Here is a 27,699-nt window from a genome sequence, read left to right as displayed (position 1 = left end):
GAGGGGGTTATAAGGCACCCTATTTCACTACTTGAAAGGTAGTGGACATCAAAACATGGCCCAACTCCATCAGATGACTAAATCAACAGTTAAAAAGGTATGAAGAGAGGTCAAAAACAGAGTAAGTGTAAAATAAGCCTTTTAAAAATTAAAAAAAAATGAGTAAAATCAAAGAACTTTGATACAGTGTTTTATCTACATTTTTATTACAGTGAGATGAACAAAATATGAGTAAATTGAACGAACATTGCCTGATAACAGTCTTTGACATTTCACACGTGGTTTTGAAGACTGCCTTGTCTAGTCTTTTAAATATCTCTGGGACATGAATTGTAATTACAACAGATTTAGGAATTTGCCAGGACTCCTCTAAGAAACTGTATCATTTCAGAAGCGTGTTTATAAGAATTCATCAGAGTACTTGAGTAAGGTGCTTGCTGAGTAAACACATACTAAATATTTTTGCTATCGCTTTCCTTTCTATAACTTTCAAAACAGATTTTAAATGCTGTGTTGTAAGATTAACCCATATGCTTATTTAGAATAGAACACGCTACTGTTTCTCCTACAGCATATTTCCCTTTCTTGAATAAATGAAATAGATCTTGCAGGACATATTTGCATATAATATTTTAAAGAAGAAATTTGCATTATGAGTTTGTAAAAGCCCTTTAAAAGTCTATTTAAGTCTTACCTTTTATATATTGTTTAAAGATGACAGAGTGGACTGCAAGAACAGGAAGGTCATCATTGAAGTCTACAGTAATCAAGAATTAGTTTACTTATTACTGGATTTAAGAAGCTATTTTTTTTTTTTCCTAAGAATTGCTCCACCACTTTTTTGAAGGAAAAGCAACAAAAAAAGGCTTCTCTACTGATTGTTAAATACTTGTTAGCATACAGATACCATGTCTGTGGGTTATGGAGACAATTGTTGGGAAACATTTACTTCAATACATTGAAGTCAATGCCTTAGATTAGCGATGCCAGCTCACATAAACTGTAAAGGAAAAGACAAAAGCTAAGCACTGCTGTTTTCAAGACAAGTTTGAAACACCTGCAGTAGGACTAAATTTGCCTTGCATCTCAGTCTTTCCTTGGCTTCTTACACAAACATAAACATGGGTACTTCGTATACAACTTGGCACCCAGTCACGCCCATCTCCGGGTCACTGCTAGAGAGGACGCGTGCGCTGCGGTACAGAGCCGCTGTGGCTGGGAAGGCAGGGGCACCAGCTTCATTCAGGCAGCACAAGCAGCCCAGCACATTCTCATGGATTAACAGGCTGATTCAAGGTCTGCTGAAGTAATTGAGAAGTCTCACCCTTGAAACTTCTCCCTCAACTCAAGTGTAATCAGCTGACTTCAAAGGTTCACAGTCAAATTAAAAGTGTGCTTTTTTGGTTTTTAATTTCCTTTTATTTATGTATTTATTTTTTTTAGAATGCTACAATTTATATATGTCCACTAGGCCTCACAGTACAGAACCTGTTAAAGTTTAAATCTTTCATATCTCATTCAAGTGCTTTCCTTATATTTTTAAATGATTTGCAAATACCACACATCAGTACCCACCTGTGTTATCCAAGTTACTTTTATTTGATATAGATAAGCCTGTATCTGGGCTAGCAACTTTCTATTCTACATAAATACAAGACAGACCTAACAGTTTGCATTCAGCACTGTTAAGACAAATTAGCTAATAATTTTTCTTCCATAAATCATAGCAAAGACATTGAAGTTCTTTTTAAGAAAGGAGGTAATTAAATATTACATGAGGTATTTTAACAGAGTATATTTTCCTCACTGGAATACATCTTAAAATAAGTACCCTTAGATTAAATGACTTGGTGCAGTAAAACAGAACAGACTAGAAGTATCCTTGAGTCCAGCAGTGACTGCATTTTCACAGCATGATTTAACACTTGGTATTTTTTATAACTAAAATTTGCATTTCTATACTATCTTTATAATCTCGGGATAACCTCCTCTCCCTCCAGAGACAGTCAGACCAGTTAAACAGCTGCAGCAACAAAGTACAGAGAGATTTCTACCACTTGCCCCAGGTCAGAGAGGAAGATGATAGCAAAACCAGCCCGATACTCTTTCTCCCATGTCCAACTCACAGGTCTCCATCCTTTCTGTACTGATCCTAGGCCTAAATCACTATGTAATCTACTTCGTAACATTCACTATCTTTTTGTGTGCAGCATGTTCCCAGTAGCTCAAAAGGACATGCAGTCTACTAAACCAAGGTACACAGGACAAGAGAAAATGGAGCTCCTAGTTATTAGTTTGAGATATAACCTCCTAGCAACATATCTAAAACAATTTACAAGTTAGGCTTTATCATCAAAGTGGAAGTTTTATTTATATTTTCAACATGAAATACAGTAAAATACAGTGTTGTGCTGACAGACATGCTTTTCTGCAAGATTGGGCAATTCTGTCTTGTGTATTCTGATTTTAAATAGATATGAGTTTTATTTTAAACTTTTCCTGTACTCTGACATTCATTGTCATTAATTCATTAAAAGCAATATTTATAAAGCACTGATTGCAGGCTTTACATAACTAGGGAGTGATGACATACAACAGAAGACAAAAATTACTCAGTTTTGGTTTATCAAGTGGTAAGGTACATACACTTTTTTTAAAATTCAAAAGCTAGCTTCCGTGGAGTCATAAATTGCTTCACCATTTCATCTGTGACCTGCTTCCGTCTCTCTTGATGAGCTGCTATCAAGGGCTGCAATGTTTCAATAAGAACCTTCTTCAGCTCCCCTGTGAGCAACTCCCCACTTGTGTATGCCTGTCAAGAAAGTGTTGATTGCTAAATATGGTGCTACATGGAAAAAAGACTCAGTGACAAGTATTTCTTTAAAAGTCTGGTCCTATCAAATACAGATTTGGATGTCTTAGAAATGAGTACATGCCTTAGAAGATCATGTGGTATCACTGAAAATGTAACTTGCAAAACTGCTTGTTGCCTTTTCAAAGATTAAGGCAGCTGGGCAGTTTCATATGTGACAAATTACGTGGACTGAATAAGCTACATTCACAAGAATTTAACTGGGAAACCCTGTAATTATTTGCAGAAAACTGCATATTTTTCTTCCCAGGATGCCAGTTCAAATAAACAGTCACCCTAAGCTGTGTTTTGCAGTAAAAGGTATAAATTCTCATATTTTTTCTCTCATTGCATTTGGGTGAGAGATTAGATGTGATTTAAGTATCCTTTTTATAGCAAAGACACTCAGAATCTGTGTTCATACTAGTAGTCATATTCACAGCTGGTGATCTGTTCGGTTGCTCCAATACTGAAAATGCCTTAGCTAGAAGCCCAGGCAAACAGCTGACTGGTTCAGCCCTGGTTAGAAACCAAGTCTGGGGCCACTCAGCTATGGTCTGAAATGGCAATAAACATGACAATCTTACCTCCCCTTGTCCTCAAGTCATTTGTGACACCAATTCAAGGTGCAACTGTTGCTGATGCTCACTCAGCAACAGCAAAATATGTTAACAAGAATGAACTGAAGTGTTGGTGTTTTTTTTTTTTTTTGGGGGGGGTGGGGTGGGGTGGTGGTGGTGTATTTTTTTTTGTTTGTTTGTTATAAAAACACTGATACTGCTTTCTCTGAGCATCCACTTATGAAAGCTTCTCCCCCTGACACTATAACTCAAACAGCTCCACTAATGCTACTATCAGCAGTGACTTCATGTTCTCTAATCTGGTTCTGAGGCAGCACTGCAGCAAGCTGCTGGCTGTGGTCTAGGATTTGAGCTCTGTAGCAGAGCTGTGCTGATATTGTTGCAGTGGTTGGAGACTAATGGAAAAACTGCTCAATGTGTCAAATGTACTTCAGATTTTCATAAGGAATTTACAACAGTTTGCATGGGGATTAGTAGCTATCCAACCCTGCTCTTGTGTAGGAGAGAGTAGAAGGCTGGAGAAGAAACTGTAGCTCTTGACTTTCTTGCAGATGTTCCCAGTAGGAGAAAGATAATAAACCGATGTGACATGGGTACTATCAACTACAGATACTGCTTCCCAGAGAACACATACTGCCTAGTATTGATGATGACCATATAGCTTAAGGAAGTGAAATGTCTTGCTACCACCCTCAGGGACAGAAGTCTGTCAGACAGGTTTAAGGACAACGCAATTTATATGAAGCAGTTTTTGCTTGTGATCAGTGAATCAATTCCTCATAGCTATTACATTTCTTGTGGTAAGAAAAAAATAGAAAACCAGCAAGCTTTAGACATGAGCTTTTGTAATTTTGCAGAGTATTTAGGAACCCTGCACATAAGGAACAGGCAGAGTGTATTATACAATTAAAACAACATTAATCCTAAGGTGTCCTCATTTGAAAGGTAGGGGAGATGTTGATCTACACAGTGTCAAAGATCCTTATGAAAATACTTTTTTTTTTTTTTTTTTTTTTAAGAAGAGCTAGACTGACCTGTGAGAAAGAAGAGGACTTAATACTGTAAGGGATGGAGAGCACAAGAATAACAACATAATTACCTTCCTGGTGAAGGTTCGTAGGAGGACTTAGTTACAGCTTTGTCCTCACAATAAAGAATGAATAATACTATCTTCAACTTGCCTACTTACCTGCTTCAGTTGTTCAAGCCTGTCATCATCTTCTAGGAAGAAAGTCAGGTACATAAAAGATACGTCAACATCACAGTTACCCCCGTACTTCCTGTGCTCTTCAACAGTATCTCTGCCTCCCGAGAAGGCATGCTTGTTAATCTGAAACAACATAATGATTTTATGATCTAATTGCTACTAAATTCTGAATTACTGTATTGTAAACAGAGGTGTATCACAATCCTACAAATTCTCCACTAATGACTAGCTGAAGGGTGAGTGGGGGAAGTTAATGTAGAGCCTCAGGACTGAAGCAGGGAGGCAAAAGGAGATCACTAAAAGCCAGAAGGGAAAAATGGCTATTCACATACTCCCCAGACTGCATAACCAGACCAAAAATGAAGCAAAAGTAAAAAATAATTCTCCCAAGACTCAGTCAAAAAGGTTTTAAGCACCTTTTGCTGAAGCTGGTGCCTGTTGGATAGAACTTGTGTTTGCAGGAAATGTACTTTATATAAGAAAAAAATAAGATATTCACTTCATCAGGAAATTAATTTTGAAAGAGATAAGAAGACATGGAGAATTTTTTAGGAAATCCTAGAGAGAACCTAGCCTCCTCATTTTCTCAGGGAAAAGGAAAACAAGAGAAAGCAAATTTAAAGATTACAAACACCTGGCCAGAAAGACTAAAATTAGACAAATGCCCAATTGTTCAGTCTAAAACATGGAATACTTGCTGACTCTCCCCACCCCTTCTTCCTAGGGGGAGATGAACTACACTGGTGAATAAATCTATCTGCTAATCCCATTCCCAGTAAATTCAGAAACCACCAGCCAATTTGAAAAATTTATACTTGCGCAGAATTCTCAGAGGATGGTAATCTTCCTACAAATTTAATGAAAATCAATTGCCAGGAAGAAGGAAAAAGTATTTCTCAACCATAAGCTGAGTTTTCATTTGGCTCTTTTATCTTTTCAGATACCATCATCAACCAGCCAAGAGACACACATGCATAGGAAGTAGAATTTTTTTTTTTTTTTTAACTTCTGGTACTTAGGAACTGTTACGTATTTACAATTTCTGAACATTCTTGTCATCTGTATAACTGTCCAGTGATTTTTTGAACCTTTCTAACTACTATGTTACAGATGATGTCTTGTGGCAACAAATTACATTCAAAAATGATCCACTGATGAATATCTTAAGAAAATAAACTGCCATCTGTCACATTACATTTATTCTTATATTGTAGGACAGCCTAAATAGCTGTCTCAGTATCTGTAAAACTAAGTTTTTACATACTGTTTTGCATTTCCCTTAACCTGTCTCCTTACTAGATTTTTAAAATCTTTGCGTGAAATTATTTCTGTGTCCCTCATTTCTACAGTTTGTCTTCTTACTAAGGTAAGAGGGATTAAACACAGTATATCAGGTGAAGTCACATTACTGTTTTATACAAAATGTTTCCTATATTAATCTCAAGTTCATTTTTTACATATTCTGGCACCTACTCATTCACTGAGGGCTTCAATGATTTATCTATAGTGATGCATCTATCTTCTTCCTGAACTAGTACAGACATAGAATCTAAGTAACAGTTTCTAGGAAAACAAGCAAATAATTGAGCTGTAATTCGGTGCTGATAGGTGAAATAAGAATAGTTTACTATAATGTTCCCATTCATCTCCTTAAATTTCCCAGAAGCTTCTCAGCCTTTCCCAATATCTTGTAATTTTTCATCTTCTATTACCTGTAAGTTTTGAACCTCATTATTTAGCAATCTAGTAGTGATCTGAAAAATGCTGTAAGCAGTAATTTTTTTTGTGCAGCAGTGGCACTCTCTTTTTAACATTCATCCACCACTGGAAGTCACCTTTCCTACTCTAATATTTTATTTATTGGCCATAACAATATTTGGTCTTCCAGTGAAGTTCTACTTCCATAAAGACTTTGTTCTGAAGAGCTGCAGAAGCTGCAATAAATCTCAGTTTGTCCTCCATTACTCAATTTTCTCTTTATAGCTTTTATATTCTAAGTAGCTAGAATTATTTTGTTATTGTTCTAACTAGTGGAATGTAATGGAAGAATATTACCAACATTATCATGAACCATGTATGCTCTATTCTGAAATAATAGGCTTTTTTTTTAACTTGCAACTGTGTACCTATGCATATAAAATGGAATTATTATAATCCAAACACATGAAGAATTAAAATTCTTCAAAACAGTGATGTTTAATCAGCTTCTACATAAGACAATCATTATGAGATTACTGCAGAAGAATCTGACCTACACATGGGTTTGTTTACCATCAGAGAATTAATCCAAGCCCAGCCAGCAGAAACAACATATATGTATTTTTTCTTGTTTTGACAGAAAGTTACTTCATGTCTGATTATCATGCTTATAAATCCTTTTACAAAGACTGATTTTTATTTATTTTTTAAAATACCACAACACAGGTGAACTTTTGCCAACTAAATCATCTGACACAGGATGAGAGAGAATTTTCTCTGAGCTAGAATGGGCTGTAGGAATATAGTCAGATAGCAGAAAATAACCCGTCTAAAACTTAGGTGAAATTCAACATGATATTTATTTGTATCCTGGAGGGAGGAGTGCATGGCAGCAGTAGATCCCCAAGCAGCAGGAAAAGTCTGACCTGTGTTGTAACTGCCACTGTGCAACACCTGGTGCTCCCAGCATGGAGAGGCAATCAAGAGAAAGAGCTATTTATTTGATTTACACCATGGACTGTCAGATTTCAAAACTATGACAACATAATATTTATTTTTGAGCATGAGTCTTGACAGCTCTTATTCTTACACCACTGCTCTGTAGATATCAGACAAACAAACACGACGTTTTGTACATTATGCTAGCTAGCATTTGTACTGTTAGACTTGTTGGCAAGGCAAAGGATTGTACTTGAGAGTCTAGCTACATTTGTGTAACTTGGTCAATTCCTGAAGATGCTTTGCAATGAAACATATGGGAAAAGGATTCAGATACGTTCAAAGACAACATTAAAAAATTGTCATTGTAACCATGAGGACCCACCACGCCTTTTTGTTATAAAGCTTTGCACTCTCAGGTTTTTCAGGTCCTTACCTTTGTTTTGATTTGTTTGGGTGTATCGGTGAGGAAGATGGAAGAGTTGGGGTTGCTAGCACTCATTTTTGTCTGTGCTCCTTGCAGGGCTGGGAAGAAGACTGAGTGCAGTAAGGCTGGTTTAGGCTGTCCGATTCTAGGTGCTACATCACGGGTCATTCTAAAATAAGGATCCTAGAACAACCACCAATAAAAGCACAGAATAAAGTTGAAAAATGTGATTTAAAAGATGATTAGTGATGACTTGTTCATGCCTTAATGTGTGGTCTAAAGAAAAACAAAACCCAAACAAATAAACAAAAAAAACCCACCCCCCACCCCCCCCCAACAAACCACAAAACATTCCAGAACCTAATTCCAATCCAGTTCATCCATAGGAACAAATAAAAATCTTTTTTTAAATTTCCATAGTTTTGCTGTACAGTCTGAATCCCTCAATAAACAGGCATATTTACAAAGATTTACATGAATTCAGAGTGTTGTGAAAAGTATGCTTAGTATGCCTGGAAATGGATGCAGACTAAGATGCAAGCTTCCTCCCAATGTGTAGGAGCACAGAATCTGACCTAAATCGGTGATAAAGCTGGCACTGCTGCTTTGATCTGACTTAAATCAAGTGCAATAATATTACTACATAATATTGTGGCTGATGAATGTAATTATATCATCTTCCAGTGGCTGTCCCTGTGACTAAAATAGCTAAAGAATCAGACAGTGCAGAATCTGATTCCCAGAAACAATACTTATTTGAAGTAATAGCACTACCACTGTCATTTGTAGCTAATGCTCTTCCAACCTCTCTCTATAGGTCTAAACTGTTTCTGGCAAACTATTTCAGTGCTTCTTTATTCTTACTGATAGGAGGGTTTTCCCAACGGTTCAATGTAAATCTCTTGTGTTGTAAGTTGAGCTCATTCCATCTTGTCCTAGTTACCATGGAGATGGTCAAAAGTTTCTTCCTACCCCCCATGTCAGTATATTTTTGCATAGATTTTACTGCCTTTGCTTTCACAGATATCAGCTCACTGTGAACTGGGTTGAGATCAAGACAGATCCACAGCTGGCATGAATGAGTAACGCATGAATATATGATTTTTGGATTAAGCTTTCATCTTTGTCAGGACACAGCACAACATCCTTCCATCTCTTGCAGCTCCTGCCCCAGAAAGGTGCTTGCATGATTGTTTTACAGATGTTTCAATACGCCGCCATGAAGACTGCATGGTACATTACAAAAACAAATTAATGAAAGCCAAATTAAGTGATACAATTTTCTTACCTGATCAATAGCACATGGGATAAGACACTGAATGTTCTCCTTGCCATTGAAAATCTGTGGAAATGATGAACTGAAGGATGGAGCAGCTTGAATAGCAGGAAAGCTGATCTTTCCTAGAAAACAGCGTTTGGAAAAACTAAGCCAATATAAGCAATGATAAATAGAGAGATCTTTTTGAAATATGTGAAATGGAGAAATACATAATTCAGATACTCAGTTGAAGACCAACATCTATATTTATCAAGCAGTGTTGCCGTATCAGAGGAAACTTTTCATCTTTACCTTCTATGATGTCAACAAACTTTCAGCTAACAGAAATTAATGAAAAAACACAGGGCTGTGACCACAAAGGTTTCAGAAAAGGTTCATCAGCACATACTCTCTTCATCACTGAACTATCTACCCTTTCCAAAAATACAATTGACTTTATTATCACTCTGAGTTGCTCATTCTTTTTCTTTGTGAGAGGATGACTATAGAGCTACTTATCAGGCAAGTTCCCCTCTTAAGATCTTAGAATCACTGCTGTATGCATGCTGTACTTGTGAAGCATCTCAGGTGTGTCTGGTTTTCTTTTTATACGGTGCTTAATCACAGAGTGAACAACCTGCTTCCCTGATCAAAATTCTCTCAGAACACAAAGCAAATAGCTGATTTTTCCAAACATGTAATGAAGTCATTATCACAATACCAACTTTCATTAGAGCACAGTTAAAACAACTAGGAATCTCTTCCTTGGTTACAGTGAAGGCTGAAGAGATGTCACTGGCCCAATTACTGGTCAAAGAATTATGTCAATGCTCAGGAACACCAAGGTTTTAAATGCCATATTTGACACAGAATCTTTTCTTTTGGGTCACTGTGACAGAAATCTGCAACTGCAGTGGAGTAAATGGAAGACAGAGTCACCCAGCACCTTGATAATTAGGCTTTTGAGCACTCCTTGACTATTTTCATTTCATATATGTATATGCATGTGTGTATTAATGAAACTTTTTCTAAGAGAAAATCTTCTGTATAAATTTGGCATTTCTAGGAGGTATAATTGACTATAGCTGCAAACACTATTAAAAAAAAAAAATAAAAGGGGAGTTCTCTATCCTGGACAGTTCAATGTTCAATGTTGGTGTTTTGTACTTTGCTGTTATTAAGGCCAAAAATGTAGATATCATGCTAGAAATTTCACTGTAAAGTGTTTTCTATACTGAAGGAACCACAATAACACCCTCTTAGAATCAGCCTAGGAACATGGATCTTCTTTTTTTTTTTCTATCTGTTTCATGACTGGCAGATAGTAATCTCTTTAAATTATTACTTAAATATTGCCATAGCGAGTGAAAGCAAGCATCACTTCTAGTAACTCATTATTTCCTACCAATGCAATCACTGTCAGTAAATCCAAAGATTCCTTTCACTTGGTTAAATGTAACATGCTTCTGAACTTTGAGGATGTTTTTGTAGAATCCAGTACTTGTTCTGTGAGAAAGAAAGTGGAAAAATAAAATGAGAAGAGCAGAAAAGTGTAGGTAGAAACTTTCACTCCAAAAGCTGAGAAGTCAAAAAACCTGCAGGATTAAATCTCACTGTTTCAGACTTTTTGGGGCCCATAGAGATGATAGTTAGAAAATTATTTACAAACAAGAATTTTATGCCTTGAAAGTTAAATTTACTCTTCCCTCCCCGCAACATTTACTGCAAACATTTTTTTGGCACAATTAACTGTATAAACCCAGAAATATCTTTATTTGGAAATGGTGGCAAAATGCCTCACGGACCCTGAGGTTTACTTATCCTTATGATTATCTGTGAACTCAGGCAACCTGAATGGATCACGTCTTCTGTGTTGCTTGCTATCCCCATTGTGTATCCCATACAGGATACTGCAGTTCACCAAAGGAACAGTAGCTCAAATCCTCCAAATTCTCATTTTCTACAAGCTACATTCCCTGGTTGAACTTTCTCTGTCACCAAATACAGCAGCAGCACTTCCAAATCAAAAATAGCTCAGCAACTTCTTCCTTTTTTATGTCTGCTGAGGAGCTGAAGCTGAGAAACAGCAGTTCTGACCTGCCCTTGTTCAGCCACAGGGCAGATTTGTGTTAATGCAACTTCTGTAAGGCAGGAAAGTCAGAGGAGTGAAAGGAGGAAAAACTGACTTGTAGGCTCCACATGCTAGGGGCTGTACATTATACAGTTTGTCTCCAAAACATATATTATCTCATTCAAATCTTTAAGAAAGCTCATCACCCCACATGGAAGAACAAAGCCCACAACTTCAGATCTGAACTCTGCCATAAAACTTCTTCCTTCTGAGAAGGCCATTCCAATAGCAGTTTCTTTTTCTTAAATCTTCTTTAAACTTTACACAAAGTTCAAATAATAATATTATATGCTATATTGTTAAATTAATTGTCCACAAATTTTTGAAATGTCTTTTGTTAATGCAGCTAAAGTTTAAACACATCTTAAATATTTTGATACCATCTTAAACAAATCAATCTGGAGGTTCCTAGGTGATTTAGGTGTTTTTACAATTTAGCTGATTTAATATATTTTTCATAATTTAAATTTAAGCATTGCACATACAAATATTTGTTCATATATTATACAGGAGAATGACAATAGTATATATATATAAAATGTTAGAAAATTTAGTAAGTTTCTATTTTAAGTGTTGTAAATCTTGTCTTGAATCTGTGAATTTTAGATGCATTTAATTAAAATATTGCTGGCTGTCAAAGTTGGAGAGAAAATACAGTCACTTCTTTTTCATTACAGTGCCCTAAAGAAATTATACTTACCCCAAATAGTCTAAATCAGAAAATATAAAGGTTTTATTAATGTCAAAACCACAGGCAATGATGTCTCTTGCATTTTCTCGAGAATACTCATATGCCCTTTCAGTTGTCAGGTCCTTCCAAAGGTATTTCTCATCATCAGTTAACTGTATAACTAAGGGAACATCAAATACTTCTTGCAGCCACCTAATAAAAGCAGAAGGATTTTATCTTGAAGTAAGTTAAAATGAAGATGTAAGTCATGCAGCTAAAGTATTTTTATAGATTTAAATAAAAGTATATAAAGAAGTTGGCTTCTCGTTTCTTTGTATATAAACATTTTATACAGAATAAACATTATATACAGATTATATACCAATTTACCTGAAAAAAAGACTCACACTTACCATTTCCTGTACAAATGATACTGGTCACCATTTGCAATGGAAAAAATTCAAAAAATACTTTTAGCTCTTTGAGTCCAAGGTCTCTGTGTTCTGCTGCTGCAGGCACTGCATTACAGAGTAATGTTACTAAGCCTCATCACAATCTTATTTTTAAGAACAAAAATTCTAAGGAGTGCCACAGGGCTACCAGTGCAAGGGAGAGGTCTTTATGGGGATGTATGGATTATGATCTTTTTAGTGAAAAGGTAAGATAGCACTATGTTCATTAATATTTACCTCACATAAACAGAACTCCCTGCAATAGATAATTTTGGCAGTTCCATAAACCATGTTCAACATTTTCTTATAAAAAAATGTTTTGATTAATACAAACGGTAGAAACAACTTACTTTGTGAATATAAATGGGATAAGATGACCAACATGCATTGCCTGAGAGGATGGCCCTCTGCCTGTATAAAGGTAAAAGGACTTCTTATTTTCATAAGCATCGAGGATTTGGTCCATATCTCTAAAGAAAAAACAGAGAAAACACAATGCAACTCTTTAGGAAGAAACATCCACAGCAAAAAGCTTCTATTAAAAATCTGAGTGCTTTTAAAGACAAATGTATTTATAAATAAAATATAGTATGTTAAGTGTCCTAGAAATAAAAAAGGTTGTGGTTGTTCATTTTTATTAATTTAAGAAAAGTATAGTCTCCTCCAGTCTCCATGAAAAAAAAAAATCAAAGAAAAATTCAATTAAAATTTAAATTAAAACTCAATATTTAAATCAAAATAAAAAAATAGTGCAACTTCTAAAATTACTTAATTGGATAATAATTTCTAAGGCCTAGTAAAACAGAGCTGGGAATCATTTCCCAAATAGATTCAGACTACCAGCTTGGAATGGTCTCTGGTGGAGGTTATGACCCGAATCACTCAGGCATTTACTTGAAATGTGCTAGCTGCCATAGGGCAAAAGCCCATGTATGCTAACAATTAAACAGTGTAGATTATTGGCAGGCTGGTGTTTAAGATTATTCCCTTAGCCTTTTTTATGTAACAGTACAGATGCATAGGTCCACAGGCCACAAGGACACTTGCTGAAATCAGCAGTGACACCTTATGAGCCCGGGAGTTCTCTGCTAGGGCAATGCCTTTGTCTGTCTGCTAATGTAGAGTCAAAATGGAACCTGTACAAAGCAGATTCTGTGCACATTTCTTCAATTTGGGATTAGCAACGACATATCAGAAATTCATGCAACTAAGTGTTTCCAATGTTGCCTGGGGAAATCTGCAGTACTTGCTAATTTCAAATGACACAGTTGGTTTACCTTGGTATAAAAGAACATGGTCTTTTGCTAGTAATAGGTTTCTCCCAATAATGCTCACAGAAAATCTATCTAATAGGACTTTTTTGAACTTTAAAACAAGAAAAACTCACCTGTGAGAAAAGAAGATTCCTCTACGTAGAAAGCGGTGAGGTTTTTGTCCAATAGCTCTTTCTATTCGATTGATCAGGTCTGTGTCAATTTTACTGCTGCCAAACCGAACTATAATCATAAAATGTTAAAATAAATAAATAAATAAACAAACAAACATAGCATAGCTATAACCAGATCTTGAATTACCAAGAACATACCAATGCAGTCTAGATTAAAAAGGCCATCTCCTTGAAGTCTCAGGTAAAAAGGCTACATTTGCCTGAAGTCTCAGCAATCATTTCTTGTACGAACTCTGTGTTAGGATGCCCAGTCCATTCACAACACATACTATTGCTCCATCCATGACTGATTATTATTGAAGTCTCCTTACAGCAGAAGTATTGATATCGGGAACCAAAAACATTCCAAAGAAACATATTTAGGTCAGTAACTTGGCCTCTGTAGGCCGCAGGATAAAAATGACTGTGAGGCTCTGAATGTTTCTCTTGATGTCTAAATTTTCTACCCTCAGATCACATGCTTTTTCACTTTCCAACCCCAAATACTCTTCTGTAAACTTAATTCTTCTTTTATATGGATATAATTACAGACACTACTCCCCTCAAGAGGCTTGAAAAGGTAATGCATAATATTCTTCATGTAAATCAAGTAAGACATTACTTGGTGGTTTAGGAAATCAATGAAACAGCATTTTCAGATGTAGTCATTTCATCCAAAAAAGGTTCTGATGGAGTGAAATAGCAGCATATTTCCCTATTCCTAATCAAACTGAATTGGGGAACTCTTATTTCTTCAGTAAAGCTCCCTATACTCCAGTCACAATTCCTGGACCCTAATAAGCAGGTCAGTGCTCCATGATTTGGACTTGATTGAAAAAATCTACACAAGAATCTACTCTTTGCTACTGTTCTGCTCTATTCAACATTAGAACAACTTGCACTATTATTGGAAATGCTGAAATATTCAAAAGAACAAAACAGAAACTCTGGATGCAAACATACATTTTATATGTACAAAATATCTAGATCCATCTATTACAACTATCTTATTGAAGAGACTACACTGGCAAGTTCCGTGGTTATAAGACACATGTCTACATTGGAGAAGTACTTCAGGTCTTCCTAGCTGTAACAGGACATAATCATTCCACAGAAACATATTGCTGACACTTGAAAAATTTCAAATATCTTGACAGTTTCCTAAGGAAACCAGAAACAAATTCATTTTAAACCCTTCATTATGCAGCTAGTAAACTATGATTTACATGACTACTGTACTTCTGCCCTGTGGAAACACAAGTCACTTTGAATGCCCCACACAGAATCAGGTTAACTTTGAATTCTCTCCTTCTGCACATTCCTGCTTCTAAATTTTTGATTTCTTTTTGAAGCCAAAAGCTAGTAGCACTAAAAGCCTTCCTGCAGGAATATCATAATTAACTGAAATGTCCTTCCAAAGACTACAACTTTCTCCCAGAGCAGGTAGGTTGCTAATGTTACATCCTAGCACATGGTCATGATCCTTAGATGGACAGTGTAACAGTTTACACCACTGGACAGGAGAAAATTATTCCAGCTGGAGGCAGAGCTCTCCATCTGTGCTAGTTACCCAACGTACTGCCTTGGGTACACAACTCATTTTACAAAGAAAACCTGCTGCAGGGGCAGCAAGGAATATTAAGCACATCAGTGTAATTTGAAAAGACAAATATTCAGGCACTCTGGGCTTAATATTATACTAGACTAGACTAATTTCTTCCCTAGAAAAGGGAAAGGAAAGAGGCCTTCCATCACCTTACAGCACAGGTTCTTGAAAGGCAGTATGAAGGTATTTAGTTTATCAAGTCTGCATATATCTCAAAAAAGATTATTTAAAACCATGGCCATCCTAATCATTGAGACTGCAGTGCCCCCAAGAGATTTATGAGGGACAGAAGAGTCAGACCAACAAGTACTCTGGAGCACCAAGATGCTGAGGAGTCCTGTGTACAGTGAGTTCCTCTCTTACACTCTGTCTGAAAATGGGGATGTGTGTAAGCTTGTTATGTGACCTGTTTTTTCATTTTGTTATATGAACTATTCACTGAACAGCCTTTTACAAACAAAAGTCAGGAACCACCATGGAAAGAAAGACTCAATCTTGACAGGAAAGAAGAGTGGTAATGTATCAAATTTGAGCATCAACTTGGAGGTAAGCATTTCTGCTGTTCCAGACCCTCTATACACATTTCATTTTCTTCTAGAATTACTGGATATGCACAGCATTACTATGAGGTTTTGTATGTAACCACTGAAGTTAATAGGAATTAAATGTTATCACAGAATCAGGGAATGGAATGGACCTTTAGAGGTCATCTAGTCCAACCCCCCCTGCAATGAGAAGGGACATCTTCAACTAGATCAGATTGCTCAAAGCCCTGTTCAACCAGACCTTGAATGTTTCCAGGGAGGGGACATCTACCACCATCCTGGGCAGCCTGTTCCAGTGTTTCACCACCATCATTGTAAAAAAATTTCTTCCTTATTTCTAGTCTGAATCTACCCTCTTTTTGTTTAAAACCATTACTCTTTGTCCTACTGCTACAGGACCTACTAAAAAGTTTGTCCCCATCTTTCTCATAAGCCCCCTTTAAGTATTGAAAGGCACAAAAGCCTTCTCTTCTCCAGGCTGAACCCAGCTTGAGGAGACTGATGACGGGGACTCCAATATTAAGATCAAAGACCCCTTATTAATCAGAAAGCTGCGTTTTTATCCCCCTAAAAAGCTGTCCACGCCCCCAATATAAATGCTTATTGGTTAACATTTGATTGGTCATTACCCTCTGTCCATAATACACCAGACAACTCATTGGCTACAAGTTAGTTACTGCTATCCTAAGCCTATTGGTTAATTAAATCTTACAAGCACAAGCACAACATCTTATACACTTTTAGCTCAAGGCACTGTTTAAGAAATGGCCAGATGTTTTCTGTTAACCATAGCCTTGCATGTTTTCTTCAGAAAAAGCTCAGCATCCTTATCTTGTTTTTCTACATTCCCGTTTGCTGCTCCCAAGGCTTCTGGCCGACCAAGGTCAAGATGTCCTCATCATTCACTAGCTATACAGCTCTCTCAGTTCTTCTTCCCAGCTGTCCTGCTACACCAACTCTCTTGACCTTTTCTCATAGGAGAGGTTTTCCATCCCTCTGATCACTTTTGTGGCCTCCTCTGGATCTGCTCCAACAGGTCCATGACTTTCCTGTGCTGAGGACTCCAGAACTGGACACAGAACTCCAGGTGGGGTCTCACAAGAGCAGAGGGGCAGAATCACCTCCCTCGAGCTGCTGGACACACTTCTTTTGATGTGGGCCAGGGTACAGTTGGCTTTCTGGGCTGCTAGCAAACGTTGCTGGCTCATGTCCAGCTTTTTATCCACCAATACCCTCAAGTCCTTCCCCTGAGAGCTGTTCTCAGTTCCTTCATCCCCTGCCTGTATTGATACTGAGGGTTGCCCCAGCGCAGGTGCAGGACCTTGCACTTGACCTTGTTGTACCTTCACAAGGGCCCACTTCTTGAGCTTGTCCAAGACTCTCTGGATGGCATCCCGTCCCTCAGGCGTGTCAACTGCACCACTCAGTTTGGCATCTGCACCATTATCCAATGGGAAACAAGTTCCTGCTTACAACTGTGCATTCACTGCAGGTGAATCAAGCAGGGTATCACACAAGTGAAGCACTGGGCCCACCCACTGACCCATTAAAATAAACGTCACTAAAAAAGATGAATGCTGGTACAAGATTCAGCAACCACCGCTTTAATCTGAATATTTTCTGAGTGTTATTATTGCATCAACTTTTCCAAGTAAACCTTAATTACTGAATTAATTTCTTCCTAGCAAATAAAATGCATCCCAAAAAGGCAAAGTAATTATAATCTGGATGAATGTTAAAAAGAGACCAAACGAACATGAAAATGTTTGATTCAGAAGAACAATAGCAACTAGTAAGAAGCTAATCCTACAGAAACAGAAAACATGAAAATGCCCCGGATTAATTGCTGCTAGCCACCCTAGAAATACTTGTATATCATCACAGAAAGTGATTAAAAGCTCTCTGATATATAGACCACTTCCCTGGAAATGCCTGAATATCTTTATTAAACATTCACAGACTGCACAACTCCTTTTTCTTTACCCATCTTCATCCTTTCTGTTAAAAAATGGGGTAATTTTTCCTTACCTACTTCCTCTTACTCCTCTTATGAGGATGTTCAGAACACTTTAGGCTCCCTATCCACAAAGAATCTGCCTTCCTAAACAGCTTCTGACAAGGACATAGTGTCCACTTGTTAAGAAACTTTAAAAATATTCCTATCGTGCTTTTGATCTCTAGTATTCTAGCTTTTACCAAAAGACAGTTTTCAACTCACTGTACATAAGAAGTCCTGAGAGCTACCATTTATAAAAGCATATCTGCATTTGCTGCAAATTTATTGTGTACTTTTCCTCTTTGCCATTGCTATGTTATATTTGCAAACAGAAGACTAATAACCTACTATTTGTTATACAGTAACTTTACTAACCAGGCCAGTCTCAGTAATTTTTGGTCATGGCAACTGAGAGAGGTTCCTGGGGGCTGGGAGAAAGCAAATACCACTCCTACATTGAAGAAGGGCAAGAAGCAAATAATCCTGCAAACCATTCCCAAACTTTATTAAAGACATGAAGGTGACTGGGACTAGTCAGCATGGATTTATGAAAGGGAAATCATGCCAGACCAACTTAATAGACTTCTATGATGATATGACTGGCCTAGTAGATGAGGCAAGAACAGTGGATATTGTCTATCTCAGCTTTAGTAAGACTTCTGACAACATCTCTCATCTCATTCTCATAGATAACTGACGAAGTCTGGACTAACTAAGTGGACAGTAAGGTGAACTGAAAACTGGCTAAACTGTCAAGCTCAAAGAGTTGTGACCAGCAGCACAAAGTCCAGTTGGAGCCCAACGTTTTTGTGTATTTTTTGTATCTCAGGGGGTTGATACTGGGGCCAATACTGTTTAACATCTTCATTAACAACATGGATGATGGGACAGAGTACACCCTCAGCAAGTTTGCAGATGAAACAATACTGGGTGTAGCTGATACAACAAATGGTTGTGTTGCCATTCAGAGGGACCTCAGCAGGCTGGGGAAATGGCCTGACAAGAATCTCATGAAGTTCAACAAAAGTGAATGCAAAGTCCTGAATCTGGTGAGGAATAACTCCGTGTACTGGTACAGGCAGGGGGGCAACTGGCTGGAAAGTAGCTTGGCAGATGTCTTGGTTTGGGCTGAAATAGAGTTAATATTCCTTTTCAGGGACTAGATGAGTTCTGTGTTTTGGATTTAGCTTTGGGTTTGGTATGGGAAAAATGCTGATAGCACACTGGTGTTTTCAGCTGCTACTGAGACTTCAAGGACTCTCCGACTCCCCATGTCCTGCCCGTGTGCAAGGGCACAGGGAGCAGGGAGGGAGCACGGACAGAGCACCAGACCCTAACTGGCCAGTGAAATATTCCCTATCATGGAACGTCATGCTCACTGTATAGAGGAGGGGTGGGTGGGAAGGAGCTCTCTCTCTCACTTCTGGGATTGTGATTGCGGGATCTTGGTATCTCGGGGTCGCTGGCCGGGAACGGGCTGGGGATTAGTCAGCGGGTGGGGAGCAATTATGCTGTACATTGCCTGTTTATATATTTCTTTTTTTTTTTTTCCCCCTATCATCGTCATTGTTCTCATTTCATTACCATTATTAAACTGTTCTTATCTCAACCTGCGAGTCTCCCATTACCCCTCTAATTCCCTCCCCCATTCCCAGGTGGGGAGGGGGAAGGGAAGGTGACCAGCTGCGGGGGTTGGCAGCTGACCAGGCTCAAACCACGACAGCCGACAAGGATCTTGGAGGCCTAGGGTCCTGGTAGACAAGGAATTGAACATAAGACAGCAATGCACTTCTGTGGCACTGGAATGCCAAAAGCTTTATGGGCAGCATTAGGAACAGCATTGCCAGAATGTTGAGGGAGGGGATCCTTCCCCTCAGCACTGATGAGACATCTGGAGCTCCAGCATAAGGACATGGACATACTAAAGTGAATCCAGCAAAAGGCCATAAAGATGAAGGGCTTAGAGCATCTGTCATACAAAGAGAGGTTGAGAGAGCTGGGATTGCTGAGTTTGGGGAAGAGAAGGCTCAGGAAGGATCTTATCTATGTGTATAAATATGTGATCAGGGGATGTGGGGGGGGAGTAAAGAAGACAGCACCAGACTTTTCTCAGTGATGCCCAGTGAAAGGACAAGAGGCAACGGGCACAGTTTGAAGTAAAGGAAATTCCATTTAAACATATGGAAAACCTTCATATTGTGCACATGGTCAAATACTGGAACAGTTTGCTCAGGAAGGTCATAGGATCTCCATCTTTGCAGATAATAAAAATCCTACTGGAAAAGGTCCTGAGCAACCTGCTCTAGTTGACTCTGCTTTGAGGAGAGAAGTTGACTCAATGATCCGCAAAAATCCCCACCAACTTTGACCATTTTATATAATTTGCAATATTCAGCTCACTAAATTATCAGCATGGTTAATGGACACAAAGCTCATCCCTCTGCTCTTTGCTCACACTCAAACAAACAAACAAAAATTTCTAGGGTGGTTCATGTCTAGTACTTAGCTAACAGAACTTTTCTTCCCAGAATATCTTCAGGCTGTTTTGTTGTGTAGCCGTACACTTAAGTGCATGTCTAGGACAACTATTTGAGAAGACTATCCCTTTCAACTACATGGAGCTTTTAGCACTTTAATTTCCCCTACGTTTGAATAAACACAAGCACACCAGCAACTTTCTCTTATTAAATAGTAAATAAATAAAAAAAAATAATAAAATAATATCATTAAAAAAATAGTCACTAGTAAATAAACAGATTATAGGTGGCACAAAAATCTCCTTTATGATAAGAGCTATCAGATGTCAAATTCTTTGACAATACTTTTTATTAATATTTTTAAAAGGTGGAGAAAGAGGAGGAAGTTTATCAGTAACAAGCAGTAACTGTTTCACTTCCTGAAATAGCTAGACTAGCATTCTTCTCTAAAAAATTTCCAACACAGAACTTGTAACAAGCAAAATGACTTGTCCACCAAATTCCCCAATCTGCTAGTAGTGTAAATAAGTGAAAACCCCTTACGCTATCCCATCAGTGTAGGGTAGATCAAAAGGTCATACATACACGCACATACACAAACAGTTACTGGAAAAAAGGGCATTGCTGTCAGGCTTTAACACAGCTATAGAGAATTCCTTTACAGCTAGTTACCCTCAGAAAGACCTTGAGATTGTGCCAACACGAGTACTCTGCTCATACCACTTTTCTACAAGACTCAGACACACCCCCAAGAAAACAAAAATCCTTCTACATACATACATACCTCCTACAAAAGTAAAAAGATGATGATGGATCTTACCCACTTCTAGATTCTACCAATTATCTTTTTTCCTTCTCCCCCACTGACATATCTTTTTCTTTGCACAATTCTCCCTTTCCAACTTTTTCTTTCTATTATCTTCTGCAGATGAAGCCAATATGCACATACTTTTGACATGATCTTACAATAACATCATACAGAGTTAAAAAAATGCTGACACTAGCGAGTCCCAAAAGCAAATATATGGTTACTGCCACATACGGGTGTATGCTCTACTGTGAGAAGCAAGCTACTAAGCAGACACCAGAAATGTCTAACTGAGGTACTAAATATGAATTGAAGATTGACAATAATGGAAAAAAAAAAGCAAAAAATAATAAAAATTAATAGCTCTCTCACTTGTTTCTATGCTAGACTCAAACAAGCTACTAGAATAGTGGACTGTAAAACAAATAAGGAAATTAACTAAACCCCGGCTTCTTAAATTAGAAAACTTTTCAAGTTTTGTAACACCCCTGTCTAAAATAGTTTCCATTACACTGCATGTTTTTTGAAAGAGCTGCATCTTCTTCATTCCAGCCAGCGCTTGGCTGCTTGATAGTGTGTCTTCTGAAGAAGTCATAACACTTATAGACTTCTGCATTAGTTTTGGATCATCCCTGCTGTCCCTAATTTGGAAGTCAAGGCAGATGTGGAAAGAGGGTAGGAAAAATCCTACAGTCTGGCCAGAATGCACTAGGATCTAGCTGATCTGCATCACAGCCACTGAAGGTGCAGTTATTGTTAATGAAGAACTCAGTCACAGTGTCTTCATTAACATAACTTCTAATAACAGTTCTTATGCCAAAAACCAAATTGCAAGTACAATTTATTTTAAACTGAGAAGTTCTTTGCAAAGTACTTAAGTCTTCCATAGGAAATCCCTGCCTGGAACATTTTCAACTCCTACAGCAAATTTTTTAGACAAGAGAATGCTAAGATTAGACAGAAATTAAATGTTACTTATGGATGGTTTTGATCAGGATTTGTTACAATCCCTTGCTGGTTTTGTGGTCATTAGAATCACTTTACATAAATTCCTTAGCAGCAGTGAATTAAGAGTTATACCTATGAGTTTGTCATAATCCACGCCTTTAGCATTCGATGTCTGCACAGTCCAGGGGTCCACAAAATCCTCATCCTCTTCTTTAGTTGTACCATTGTTTATTAATACTAGATCTCTTGGAGGCAAGCCTGCCTGATAATCTTGTCCCGTTGTTGTTTTATATGACAGTTTTAATGATAACAGCATCCTCACTGCTGCTTCAATTTCATCCTGAATAAAGGAAAAAAAAAAAAACTGACTTAACACATTTAAGATAGACAATTACATTAATGTCCTAACCTTTAAAAATCTTGCATACATACTTTGACATGAATTGCATTGTTCATAAACTCTAAGCCTTTATTTAAATGTTTGCAGCATCACTGTCAAAAGAAAAGCAAATAGCATGTAACTGCTTCCTAATCAGCAGAATTTAGAGCATCACCATTACCAAGATATGTAAAGCACCTCCGTCTCACTTTTCAATTTCTGACTAGAAAAAAAAAAATGCTTGCTTGTTTTTCAGAGGTATAACAAGATTAACTTTTTAAGCACAAATTCTAAGATATGTAAATATAAATGATTATCTAATTTACTTTACAATGCTTTTAGTGACTCACCTTAAAATAATTTATTTATTACAAATCATTGACAGACTTGAAGACAAACTAGGACAAAAAATTCTTTACAATTTTCATGGTTATGACCTTTTTAATACAAAGCTATTTTATCATCTCATGCAAACAATAAACAGATCAACACTTTATTCAATTCCCAGTTTTCAAGGTTTACTCCCACAGGCTATACACTAAGACAGCCCATATTAAAACTGAGCTCTCTTGACAAAATAGTGATGACAAAATAGGGAACTTGAAATTAATGGCAAATTACTACATTATTTATGGGACATTAAGCAGGGATGGTCAGTACAACTACAGGAAGACATATTTGCTAATGTGTATAATAATGCATGAAGAAATCTAAAACCAAGAAAGAATGCAAGTGATATAAATTTTACTTGAAAACCAAATGCCTTGGGTCCTGCCACATATCATGGCAACTGGCTGAAACAGATTTCTAAGCCCATGACTCTCTGTTCTTACTTCAGGAGCAAAAACTTTGCTCTTGCTAGTGACTACCTTGCTCTAGGTATGTCCACAGTTCACAAAATGGACATAAATATTTTTTAACAAGAAGTTTTCCTTACTGCAATACAAAATAGATTTCAGAACAAACATATTCTTCACCACTGTTAAAAACAGGCCTAACTTGAATAAGGATGGGCTCAAAACATGGAATGGAATTACCTTCTGTGCTCTTCCTGCTTTCAGTGCTCTGACTTTCTCTCCTTGTTCAGTTACTCTTTCAAACAGCTGAAGCGGACTCAGAGATTTCAAATCACAGTTTGGACTGTCAGCCATCTTGCCAGACTGCAAAATACCTGTTTATTTACAATTCAACTAAATTTAACGTCTTCTAATTCTTTGGCTTGTAGATTCAAAACAGCAGCAACAACAAGGAGAACTGTAGGGCAAAAAATAGCATGTTTTATTATTCTGTGTATATCTTTAAGATTAGATGAAAGAGTAAGAATATAAAATCTATACTGACTTCATACTTAGTTCTATTCATATCAGATTTATAAATGTGGAGACATTAACACAATGAGCTTCAGTTTCATACAGAAATGGACTGAGATTGACAAGAGTACCAAAGAAATTTAGAGATCACTCTTAATGCTGTTTGTCTATGTATTTAACACTAGAACACCTTTCCAAAGTCAAACTCCTGACAAAACTAAAAGTATTTAAATATATGTGTGATTCAGAGCATCTCAGAACAGTTGGCAGAGGTTATCTGATTCCTAACTAATTAATGTTTTTGCACTACTTGATACTCCGTCAAATTCAGAATGATAATGAGATTTTTATAACTATGGAATTTTGTCTTAATATATGTAGTACAGTACTTCAGTCCAAAGAAAGATATACAAGAGAAAATCTTAGTCATCACCTTTACTGCTTTCCTTCTGAGGTTACAAAACACACTAATGTTACAAAACACTCTGTACAAAATGATGAGGTCTCTAGTACTACATATGCTCTGAATCTTTTTTTTTTTTTTTTTTTTTTTTTGGTAAATATTCAAGCATCGTCCTGTTTAAATATTCAGAACTGAGGATAAACAAGTATTAACTTGATATGGGAAAAGAGTTTTAAAACCATTATGGTTCTGGTTATAGTGAGCTTGCCATATTTACACAGTAGAAAATAAGTGTTAAAAATGGGTAAGGAGGACACCATCTGTCAGAAAAGCAACATTGTAAATGAAACCACAGCTTTCTCAAATGAAATCACTTGGGATGAACATACCAGAATAACAAGGTAGACAGAGATGCATATAGAGAATTATAAAATAATTTCATACATTCTGAGTCTGCTAAAATGAGATAACAGTGCAGATCCTAATGACATAAGTGAACTGAGGGATAAGTAAATTCTCCACAAAAACTATCGTTGCAACTTGGCCAGGTTTGTGAAGTGCTGCCTCACAATCTGATGTGTTTGACTTATGCAATCCCTCAAGCTATTGCATATCTTCTTTACTTGAGGAAAGTGATGTCATCTTAATAAACTGATGCTTATTTTACATGCATGTAAAGTCCTACTGACTTGCAAAGGATTATGTCTCTCTGGAGACACTCCCTAGCCTATTACTGATCCATTGCTGTGCATGGAGCATGAATAGATTGAGTTTACAAGATACACATGTAACTGAAGTGAATCATAAAAGCTGTTAATAAAAACACATGCTCATTTGTCTCCCTTTTCCCAAAAACAAAAAAGAAGAAACAAAAGCATATAATAATCGCATTAGCTGTTCAACAGTATTTCAAAGCCTTCCCTCTACAAAATAATCGGTGTAATCACAACTTTGGTTATATTTACATAGTATATATTTAAACTGGCACTGTAAAGCCTTCACCTGCCTAGAAAACTTAAGAAGGTTGATTTGGTAACTTGCTGGTTACCAAAACATATTTATCATTAAGGCTCTATTTGTCAGACAGCTGCAATATTCCCAGATTTCAGCTTCAGCTGAATACCCAGAGGAAGCTGAAAAGTATATACATCCACTTGATAATTTAATTCGCTTAGTTTATTAACACTGATACCATACTTAGATTATATAATTGACTAAGACTACTGTATTATCAGTCATACTTGAGTTCTTAACCTCATCTCAGTCCATTCAAGCTTGATTATTTGCAGTTTGACAGTGTTATTTTAAAGAGGTAATTTGAAGCATATCAAACAATTATCTGATATATTCCTACAATTTACTTATATTCTTTTATTTTGATATTAGTGTTTTCCTCTTCTTCACAGGCACAAGATACCTAACTTGAAAAGAAAGTATATAGAGCAAATTTATATTAGAAAATGTTGATGAAGATTTACTGGCTTCAAATTTTACAAAATACAAAGAAGTAAACAAGAATTATTCTTTGGTGTAGAACAAATTGTGACTTGGTGTTTTAACTTAATTTCTGAACGCACATTCTTACTGATTGATTCCATTCAGAAAGGAGCTGTGAAATGTTACAACTGAGACTAAGCACACTACTAGATAGCAGTAAAACAGAAAGACTCTTTAAAAAGTTTGGAATAATATGGATTTAAGATGAGCAAATAATCCCAAATGAAGGTGCATTTTCATTAAGAAGTAGTGAAAGTAATCTAGTCACTGTAACATGAGATGAGGATATTGTGATTACAGAACGCAAGATATTGACTGCTACCTAAAACTTATCTCTATTTACCTCAGTACTGTCCTTATTTGCTGGTGGAATTCAAACCAGGAATTCAGTAAGATGGAACATAGATCTTTTGAAATTTATAAATGCAATTGTGAATGGTTTAGAAGAAATGCCTGGATATTCTGCATTTTATTAGGACATTTTTTCTTGGTTTCTTATGGATATTATGAAAACTAACAGTCCCAGACACATTAGATACCTTATGTAAACAGATTTGCAGGAAAAAAATGATACACGGAAACTTGAGTATGGACTACTAGGACATTTAGGACCAGAGTCTACAATAAACTTGAAAGCCAAGAATTGTGTGCCATTTCTATCTATGCAATGGATGGTAACTTGTAATGGGTACTGCTCTTGCGACTGTTTCAGAATATTAAATCATTATGAGACAAACGTCAAAAATAATCCTTGGCATAGGTATCACAAAACAACTGTACTTTCATCTCTTTCCCGTGGAATAACAATCAGATCTATGATCATTTTCACTGTTTGCTACCTGATTTCCTAAGACTTGAGGATCAAAGAACAGGGTATCACATGATGCTAAGATCTTTTCCATGACAAACATTGCATGAAGGTACATCAAGACTTCCAAACACAAGAGTAACACAAAAGTCCCCCCCAAATTTTCATGAATGAATGAAAGAACGTGAATTTAAGTCTGACAGCACTTATGTTTCTGAAAACTGTTTTGCTTCCTGGAAATAAAACCAAAAGCGAAAAGTGAAATAAAAGCTGGTAGCATGCACACAGATGTCATGTGAAACATGCCTTGTGAAGTACTCTGGCGCTGGCTGCATGGTATAGTAGACCCACCTTCCCAGTCATGGTAATCAACGTATGTGTGAAAATACAGTAAATGTGGAAGATGATATGACCACTCAACCACTCACACCGGAAGAAAATCCAATATGAATCTTTACTATACTAAAGCTGCTCAGCGCTAAGTCCTTGTGCAGGCACAATTATGCATAAAATTAATAGCAAGCCGATGTTTCTAACCCCGGAGCCCTGCAAGAGGCCTGCCCGGGCAGGGCAAAGGCTGGCGAGGCCAGCTCTGCCCTCCCCGGGGTGGGCCGCATTTCTCACAGTCCAGGTCCCGCCCCCGACGCTTCCCAAGCCAAAGCGGTTTTTCTCCTGACGCGTTGCAGATGCAGCCACGGGGCTGCGGCCACGCAGGGAGTGGAAGAAAAAGCCCTCAAGCGCATCGACGTCTCGCAAAGGGAAGGAAGGAACGTGTCCAGTACAGACCACCCCCCCACCCCCCACTAGAGACCGCTCCCCTCCCAGTACAGACACCCCCCTCCCCGTACAGACACCCCCCTCCCCGTACAGACACCCCTCTCCCCGTACAGACACCCCCCTCCCTGTACAGACACACACACCACTCCCCCACCCCCAGCACCTCGCATCGCCCAAGAGGGCGGCAATAACCCCCCCACGAGCCTCTCTCCCGCTCGCCAGAGTCTCTCACCGAAGCCCCGTCCCCCGCCCGACCCTCACCGGCCCGACCCGGCGCCCCTCACCGCTCCTCTGTCACTGCCATTGCATCACCCACAGCCGGCCCCGCACTCACGCCTCCCGGCTGGGAAACATTTATTCCCGGAACCTTTGCTTCCCGCAGTCCTCCCTCCCCCTGCAGTCCCCAGCCCAACGAAGCACCCCCCCACATCGCCCGCAGCGGCGGCAGAAGCGCTCCTAGGTGCCCGGCGAGCCGAGGCCTGACCCCTGCCCTTCCCAACACTTG

At 37.8% G+C, this 27,699-nt stretch overlaps 1 protein-coding gene across 3 annotated transcripts; it reads right to left on the bottom strand.

The window, feature by feature from the left end:
* Nucleotides 1–182: 182 nt before the first annotated feature.
* On the bottom strand, nucleotides 183–27,574 carry WARS1 (tryptophanyl-tRNA synthetase 1). Of its 3 annotated transcripts, none has more exons than XM_032981671.2 (11): nucleotides 27,479–27,574; nucleotides 23,437–23,653; nucleotides 22,153–22,360; nucleotides 13,602–13,710; nucleotides 12,565–12,684; nucleotides 11,793–11,975; nucleotides 10,367–10,467; nucleotides 8,992–9,104; nucleotides 7,713–7,886; nucleotides 4,622–4,762; nucleotides 183–2,812 (listed from the first exon to the last, which is right to left on the bottom strand). In XM_032981671.2, the coding sequence occupies exons 2-11, from the start codon at nucleotides 23,548–23,550 to the stop codon at nucleotides 2,654–2,656; spliced, it is 1,422 nt and encodes a 473-aa protein (XP_032837562.1). In that variant the 5' UTR covers nucleotides 23,551–23,653; nucleotides 27,479–27,574; the 3' UTR covers nucleotides 183–2,653. The 3 variants fall into 3 exon arrangements, with proteins under 3 accessions (XP_032837562.1, XP_032837564.1, XP_032837563.1); XM_032981673.2 differs by having other exon boundaries at nucleotides 27,456–27,535; XM_032981672.2 differs by having other exon boundaries at nucleotides 27,427–27,529.
* Nucleotides 27,575–27,699: the final 125 nt, after the last annotated feature.

This window comes from Tyto alba, unplaced genomic scaffold, assembly GCF_018691265.1.
Source record: "Tyto alba isolate M040663 unplaced genomic scaffold, T.alba_DEE_v4.0 Super-Scaffold_29, whole genome shotgun sequence".
Classification (NCBI taxonomy): Eukaryota; Metazoa; Chordata; class Aves; order Strigiformes; family Tytonidae; genus Tyto; species Tyto alba.
Note: the sequence above shows the minus strand (reverse complement) of the source record. Positions and strands in the feature narration are given on the sequence as shown.

Excerpts from the sequence above, each read along its gene's own strand:
- WARS1 (XM_032981671.2), bottom strand. The coding sequence starts at position 23,550 with ATGGCTGACAGTCCAAACTGTGATTTGAAATCTCTGAGTCCGCTTCAG. Across the intron at positions 10,468-11,792 it reads TCTGATTTAGACTATTTGGG|AACAAGTACTGGATTCTACA; the intron begins GTAAGTATAATT and ends TCTTTCTCACAG. Across the intron at positions 2,813-4,621 it reads GGCTTGAACAACTGAAGCAG|GCATACACAAGTGGGGAGTT; the intron begins GTAAGTAGGCAA and ends CTTTCTTGACAG.